We start from the raw sequence: 8,231 nt of genomic DNA, 5'->3' as shown, positions 1-8,231 counted from the left end.
CTGTTTTACAAATCTCCACTAGGTGCTGCTCCTGATTCACAACCAAAAAAATGCTTAATTCTTTCATCACTGGATTAAAGGACGGTGTTTCATATCACTTGTCAAAAATCCTGCATATATATGTCTTTACATTTTTGTGGCAATATAGGAACTATGATGGAATGAAATCACAAGAGAAAGAAATCTGTTGTGAAAGTAACAAAAATTACCATAGTATAAGACACACCTTAGTTTTGGGGGAAGAAAAGGGAGGGATCTCCCTACCAGGTATTCATCTGGCTAGCATCCTTAGCTTGATCAGCTTCAGCACATTATTTTATCCCCTGGTTAGAGTTTTAAAAAACCCTTATTTGGAGAGAGTAACAATGAAAGCCTGCAAGCTGGTAAGAGCTGGGAGCATCGTTAGCACCTCTTTAGGGCTGGAAAGAAACCTATTTGGAGCAAGTAGAGCAATGAAAAAACCCCTGCAAAAACTTAGGGTTGGAAAAGCATTCTTCTGAGAGAGTAACAATGAAAAAGCCTGCAAGGTAAGAGGTGGGACGATGGTTAGCACCAAGTTAGGGCTGAAAAAAAAGCTTTGAAAAAAGCTACATTCAAAGTATAAGCCAAATTTTCAGCCTCTTAGGGAGGAAAAGGGTGTGTTTTATACTCTGAGAAGTACGGTACAGTATTCTTGGCTGTGAAGCTCAGTTGATCTTTAAGCAGTTTTTCAATTCTTTGTTTTGTATGTGCAGATATTTCTCCACTTACAACCACAATTGAGCCTAAAATTTCGATTGTTAAGTGAGACATTTGTTAAGTGACACTTGCCTCCTTTTACAACATTTCTTGCCTTAGCTGTTAAGCGAATCACTGCAGTTGTGAAAGTAACTTGGTTGTTAAATGAATCTGGCTTACTCATTCAATTTACTTGTCAGGAAGTCCAAAAAGGGATCGCGTGACACCCCCTCTGGGACACTGCAACTGTCATAAATACGAATTACTTGCGAAGTGTCTGAATTTTGATCACACGACCACAAGGGTGCTGCAAAGGTTGCAAGTATGAAAAACGGTCATACGTCATTTTCATTGGTGCTGTTGTAACTTTGAACAATTGCTAAATGAACTTGTAATTTGAGGACCACCTGTAGGCTCAAACACCCCCCCCCACCCCCCCACCCCCGTATTGAGCTTGTCTGTCATTGACTGCACTCTTGATAACACCATGGAAAGGCTCTATTGAGGGCTTTGTTTGACTTCCTGGTCTATCCAACAGAACACCCAATATTTTAGGTTCAACATAATTTGTTAACATATGTTAAAATAGGATAACAGAAATTGAGGAATTTCTTGGCACAAGGGCAACAAAATTTATCAATTGTACATTTTTTGTACTCTTGGGAATTTCCAAAGATATGGAATGCTAATTGGTACCTGACTAATAGAGGTGAGCTATAGATACACATATGAAAAGATTTCTCCTTAAGCAGTATTAATCATTTTATGTGCTTCTATTCCTAACCCTCTCCAGTGGGAATTATGTAGTAATATATACATACATATCTAGGAAAACATCTAATTTTAAAATCACAATAGAATAAGAAGAATACTATATTTTAGCTGCTTGCAAATAATGCAAAAATGTTGAATTTTTAAAAATGGATAAATCTTGTGATTTTAAGGCCAGCACCTCGGTTTACGAATTAAAGGCTTTTCTGGCAATTTGGTTGAAGTTGTGCCAGATATTACAGAGAAATAAAATCCACTAAATATTAATTTTGTTTTAAAGGTTCCCTTATATCTTGTAACAGAATACGTTATGAACTGAAATCACTCCAGCTATTTGGATTTAAATAGGCAGATTTCCATATTCTCAAGGCAACAATTTTATGATTTCAGAAGATCTTTGTGGCCATATCATGGAATACTATTGTGGCAAGATTCTGTGTGACTTACAAATTAGCTTACAGGATAATGAATGCTTCAAGCAGATGCATGATTGCAGCTAGCCTGTTTAAAGTTACAGCACTGAGCAAAATGACAAATCAGAATGTTACTGAATCTCTAGGAATGGATACTAATTCTATCAAGTCTGACTTTCATCAAATGTTCTGTACATTGTAAAGCAATTGCTATTTATAAAACACAGTGTTTATTTCCAGTTTGCGAAAAAGTGTGAAAACCAACAAAACCGCTCCAACAACCATGAAATTAAATGTAATACATGTTTACATCATTCTAGGAAACCGTGAAAGATCAATGTTTATTCTTCTTTCAATCTTCTTCAGCTTGGTGCCTTCCAGGTGAAATTGGCTCGTAGCCATGCTGGGCACGATGGGAATTGTGAACTGCACTTGGTAGAGATTAAGATTGAAAAAAGCTAGGCTAAATTACACCATCTGAATTCCACAATCTTTGTATGCCAAGTATATAATCTGATTTCATCCAGTTCTGTGAAGCAAGCACACATTGTGGGTTATCACAATCTGAATATAAAAATTTAGAGAGTTTCATACTTGTGCTGAGAAATAATACTTTTTAAAGAAAACCCTCAACCTAATGACTCTTAATATGTGAATGCAGCCTCCGGGGGATCTGAGCTCTTAGTTTCAGATAGAAAATCAGTTTTCGGTTGTTGATGGAATTTGGAAGGCTGACAAAATTTGGATCCAGGAATTTTGGTAACTGATACTTCTATAAGCCCATGTGATTTTGGTAGTGGTGGTTTTAGTAGTGATAAGATTCAGAGCCAGGATTCTGTTGCTGGCAACAGAATTGCGGATGTTCTGCAGTTATAATGTTTCTTTGTTCCTTTGTTTTCCATCAGTGCAAGATTGATCAAATTACTTGTGTGAGAAAATAAATAGTGTACGCTTGTCATTAAGCAACTGTCACCAGTGATAAAATCCGATGAATTTAACATTGGTATGAAGTTCAGCCGTATCCAGGCGACTTATAAAATATCCCACTGTTTTCTTGGACTGTCTTCTGAGAGCAGATTTTCTGCAGCAGATCAACAAGCCTATAATAAAGGAAACAATCCTCAGTGCTTTGTTTAGGAGATTGATATACATACTTAAGGAGGACAGACACAAAATCAATAGTATCACCAGGCTGGATTCGTATCAGTTCAACATGCAGGGATTCTGTGCTTTAATCTGCCTATGTTGTATGCTAATATTTATTTGCTGCTATGGATAAGAATATGCCTTATCTATTCAACTTGCCATGCTGATTTTCTGTCAGCAGGAAGCTTTTAATCTTGAAACTGATCATTTTTATCTCCAGTATTGAGTTCTAAATATAAAATTTCTGCACAGCATATGTAACATAGTGGCCAATCTCAAATACACTCATAATAGAGAGGATATATACAGTAAACATATAATTCCATAAATACATTACTTCAGCTAATGAAAAAAAAGTTCCTGAATATATGCAATAGTTCTTGTTGATGACTATTTCACTTATTTAATTATTAAATTTATATGCTGCACCCGATATATGTGCCATTCCTATCAGCAAGGCATAATCTGTTACCAACAAGGTATAATTCGCCCTGTACAGATGCAAAAATAACACGTTAAAATTCATTCATTCATTCATTCATTCATTCATTCATTCATTCATTCATTCATTCATTCATTCATTCATTCATTCATTCATTCATAGACAGACAGACAGACAGACAGACAGATTGATTTGTATGCCGCCCCTCTCCGTAGACTTGGGGCAGCTAAGAACAATAATAAAACAACATATAACAAATCTAATGTTTAAAATAACTAAAAACCCTTATTAAAAATCAGACACACACAAATATACCATGTATAAATTGTATAGGCCTGGGGGGAATGAATATCTCAATTCCCCCATGCCTGACGACAGAGGTGGGTTTTAAGGAGCTTATGGAATGCAAGAAGGGTGGGGGCAATTCTGATCTCTGGGAGGAGCTGATTCCAGAGGGTTGGGGCTGCCACAGAGAAGGCTCTTCCCCTGGGTCCCGCCAAACGACATTGTTTAGTCGACGGGACCCGGAGAAGGCCAACTCTGTGGGACCTAACTGGTCGCTGGGATTCGTGTGGCAGAAGGCGGTCCCGTAGATATTCTGGTCCAATGCCATGAAGGGCTTTATAGGTCATAACCAACACTTTGAATTGTGACTGGAAACTGATCAGCAACCAATGCAGACTGCGGAGTGTTGGTGTAACATGGGCATACCTAGGAAACCCATGATTGCTCTTGCAGCTGCATTCTGCACGATCTGAAGTTTCCGAACACTCTCTAATGTGAGCTGTGGATTGAGGAGGATGCCCAAGTTGCGAACCCTCTCTGAGGGGGTCAATGATTCCCCCCTCAGGGTGATGGACGGCCAGATGGAATTGTCCCTGGGAGGCAAAACCCATAGCCCCTCCGTCTTATCAGGGTTGAGTTTGAGTCTGTTGACACCCATCCAGACCCCAACAGCCTCCAGGCACCGGCACATCACATCCACTGTTTCGTTTATAGTATATTGAGAAAGAAAGGGCTTAAAACAAGATTTTAAGACTTTTATAGTACAAACCTTGACTTCCTGTCTTTCTAGGAGTGTTTCTGTTCCATTTTGATCCATCACATGCACCGCTGTGTCTCTGTTGCCTGGAATGTTAGACTTTTCATTCTCCCATTTTGCAAAACCTTTATTCTTTCCAGATTTACCGTAGAACCTGGATTTCATTTTGGGGAAAGTGTGTGACCCTGAATCACCCCAACCTGGTTCATTCCACAAGGGTTCTGTCTGAGTTGCTTGACTAGTGGTTACGCGCCGGAGTTGAACTGAAATCTTCTGCGAGCAGCCGGTTACAAGCGTGATTGCTCTGCTGTCAAGGTCCTGATTTCGTGGGCTTACAGTGGGGAATTTAAATACTTCATCTTGTACTGCAATACAACAAAGTGCAAATCAATTAAGCCAATGTAAAGTACAAATAGGGAACAAATGCTGGCTACATCGCAAATTACCCTGTTTCCCTGAAAATAAGACAGCGTCTTATATTAATTTTTGCTCCCAAAGATGTGCTACCTCTTATTTTCAGGGGATGTCTTATTTTTTTTTTAATGAAGAAAAATTCACATTTATTGCTGAACAAAAAATGAACATTTATTATATATTGTACAGTAGTTGTTATTACAAATCAGCATAACTAGACAAACTCTGAATCCTATCAAGAATTTCTTACTACTACCATACTGTTATGTACTACTACCGTGTTGGATGTGTTTTAAATCTGATTAATGCAGTGTTTTGGGATGCAATTTATGGACATGTTCTGTTCAAGAATGCTGCGAAACGAAACATCTCCTAAGTCTTACTTTCGGGGGATACTTTATATTAGGCAATTCTGTGAAACCTCTCCTATGTTTTATTTTCGGGGGTGACTTATTTTCGGGGAAACAGGATAGTTTCAGCTTGGAAAAATGAAAACCTCTGTAATAGGAGTTTTTCAGCGCTGGAAAGTGTAATCCGTGTATGTAATTTACACAATTTTTCTTTAAGGAATACATACACATTTCACAATTTGATAGAATTAAATGCTATTTTAGTTCTGTCCATCATACTGGTAAATCAGAAAGTGCAGCTCTGAAAAAGTTTTCATTACTTCTGCTATCTGGTCTATTCTAGAAGTGTGAGACCACAACTCTCAATATGACAAAGCTTACAATAAATACAGTGGTACCTCAAGATACGAACCCCTCGTCTTACGAACAACTCGTGATACGAACCCGGGGTTCAGAAAAATTTTGCCTCTTCTTACGAACTTTTTTCGAGTTATGAACCGGCGTTCGGAGACTGCTGGGAAGCCGCGCGGCTGTTTTAAAAGGTAACAGCCGGGCGGCGGGGCTTCCCAGAAGCCTCCCGAACGCCGGTTCGTAACTCGAACAAAGTTCGTAAGAAGAGGCAAAATTTTGCTGAACCCCGGGTTCGGTTCGGGAGGTTGCTGGGAAGCCCCCCAGGCCGGCTGCGACCTTTTAAAACAGCTGCGCCGCTTCCCAGCTGTCTCCCGAAGCCGAACGTGGAAGTTCGGCTTTAGCGTTCGGCTTCAGGAGACAGCTGGGAAGTGGCACGGGTGTTTTAAAAGGTCGCAGCCGGCCTGGGGGGCTTGCCAGCACCCTCCCGAACCCCGAACCCGGGTTCGGGGGGGGTGCTGGCAAGCCTCCCAGGCCGACTGCGACCTTTTAAAACACCTGCGCCGCTTCGCAGCTGTCTCCCGAAGCCGAACGCGGAAGTTGGGACATCAAAAGCATGGGTTAAAACAGTGATGGTGAACTTGTGGCACAGGTGCCACAGGTGGGACGCGGAGCCATATCTGCTGGCACGCAAGGTGTTGCCCTAGCTCAGTTCCAACGTGCATGTGTGTGCCGGCCAGCTGATTTCTGGCTCACACAAAGGCTCTGGGAAGGTGCTTTTGGCTTCCAGAGAGCCTCCGGGGGATGGGAGAGGATGCTTTTACCCTCCCCCAGTTCCGGGGAAGCCTTTGGAGCCCGGGGAGGGCAAAACATGAGCCTATTGGGCCCACTAGAGGTTGGGAAACAGGCCATTTCCAGCCTCCAGAGGGCCTCTGGGGAGCGAGTGAAGCTGTTTTCGCCCTCCCGAGGGATTGAATTATGGGTGTGGGCACTCGGGCATGCGCTATAGGCCAGCCCACGCTCTTTCAGCACCCGAGGAAAAAAGGTTCACCATCACTGGGTTAAACAATCAGCCACGAGACACGGCGTCCTGTCTTACCTGCAGGCAGTGATGGACTATTGGGCAAAGAACCGTGACTGCTGTTCAGTGAAGACCCCCTGGCAAATCTCCTACAAGCTAGAACCAGCAGATCTCTGCACTGTTTATGACAGTTGGCACCACAATCTGGGGGTAAATCACCAGCAAGGGAATAAAAAATAGTTAGTTTTGGCAAATGGCTATTTCTAAAATGACATAAAATTTGCATTTTGTAAAACATTTTCAAAACTCAAAAGTAAAAACCCTGGATAACTGATATTATGTGCATGGCAACAATACATGCAGTGCGACACTGAAAGGGGTACTTGAGCACATTCCTATGCCTATGAAATAATGGCAGATGTACTTTTCCTTTCCAATTTTTTGGCATTTAATAATGCAGCTTAAATAGGTTGCCAAAATGGTACAAATATTGCTATGGAGAAAGTGTATTTGGAATCTCATGGGGAAATACTGTGGCAGCATGTAATACAGACTGAAGAAGAAACTTGTGGGAAAAAATAGATTAAAAACTCATAACTATTACCACTTCAGTCCAAAAGTATTTTTTCTATAAAAAATACCAGAGTTCTACACATGGAAGATAGGAGACATGAGCCGAGGTGGCGCAGTAGGTACAGTGCAGTACTGCAGGCTACTAAAGCTGACTGCTAGATCTGCAGTTCAGCGGTTCAAATCTCATCACCGGCTCAAGGTTGACTCAGCCTTCCATCCTTCCGAGGTGGGTAATATGCGGACCCGGATTGTGGATACAATAGGCTGGGTCTGTTAAAAAGTGCTATTGCTAACATGTTGTAAGCCTCCCTGAGTCTAAAGAGAAGGGCGGCATAAAACATTTGAATGAATGAATGAATGAATGAATAAATGGATGGATTTATTCCTTAATTTAAAATCCCTCTTTCTGACATTCCCCCACCTGTCTCAGGATATTAATTGCTTTCAAACAACCACTTTCTCAACTGGATAAGATCAGTTCATTTTCAGTATAAAAATATAAGGAAAATAGATGGCATTGCTAGGTAGTTGAAGTAAAGCATATTAGAATCCCAGTGAATTTAATGTGAGTTTAAAGTCATTAAATGTTAGTAAGAGGAACCTGTAGTAATAGCAGACCAACATAGGTAGTCTATCCTCTATCAATATTTTGACTGCCTCAACTAAACCATGTGACATCCTGCCTGATTTCCCCCTCTAAAATGCATTTTCCCAATCCGGACCACCAGCTATTTCTACCAGTCATAGTAGAAAAATACTGCCAGGCGTAATGTATTCAAGCATTATTAGTCTCAGCCTGCAGGCTGCTGTTAAGGGAAGCAACATACTATTTTGGGGGGAAATTAAGTCAGGAAGTATTCTGCTGAGCAGAAAGGATTATGCTCTAGTTTCTTAATAAGATTTATGGGTGAATGCATGGAAAATTGCCAGGAGCATGGAAAATTGCCAAGAGGAAGTCAGGTAGGTGAAACTTTTTCTGCTTCTCCCAAAGAAC

The 8,231-nt window shown here is 40.8% G+C and overlaps 1 protein-coding gene across 3 annotated transcripts in view; it reads right to left on the bottom strand.

The window, feature by feature from the left end:
• Window positions 1-2,112: 2,112 nt before the first annotated feature.
• The window catches only part of RASGRP3 (RAS guanyl releasing protein 3), a 54,220-nt gene continuing 48,101 nt past the window's right edge, over window positions 2,113-8,231 (bottom strand). For all 3 annotated transcript variants that reach the window (XM_070734144.1, XM_070734145.1, XM_070734146.1), the window contains 3 exons: window positions 6,743-6,868; window positions 4,544-4,896; window positions 2,113-3,001 (listed from right to left, as the gene is read on the bottom strand). In XM_070734144.1, the coding sequence (XP_070590245.1) occupies window positions 2,993-3,001; window positions 4,544-4,896; window positions 6,743-6,868 (488 nt within the window). In that variant the 3' untranslated portion in view covers window positions 2,113-2,992. The remainder of the gene's footprint in view (window positions 3,002-4,543; window positions 4,897-6,742; window positions 6,869-8,231) is intronic.

The sequence above is a fragment of the Erythrolamprus reginae genome, chromosome 1 (assembly GCF_031021105.1).
Source record: "Erythrolamprus reginae isolate rEryReg1 chromosome 1, rEryReg1.hap1, whole genome shotgun sequence".
NCBI lineage: Eukaryota > Metazoa > Chordata > Lepidosauria > Squamata > Dipsadidae > Erythrolamprus > Erythrolamprus reginae.
Note: the sequence above shows the minus strand (reverse complement) of the source record. Positions and strands in the feature narration are given on the sequence as shown.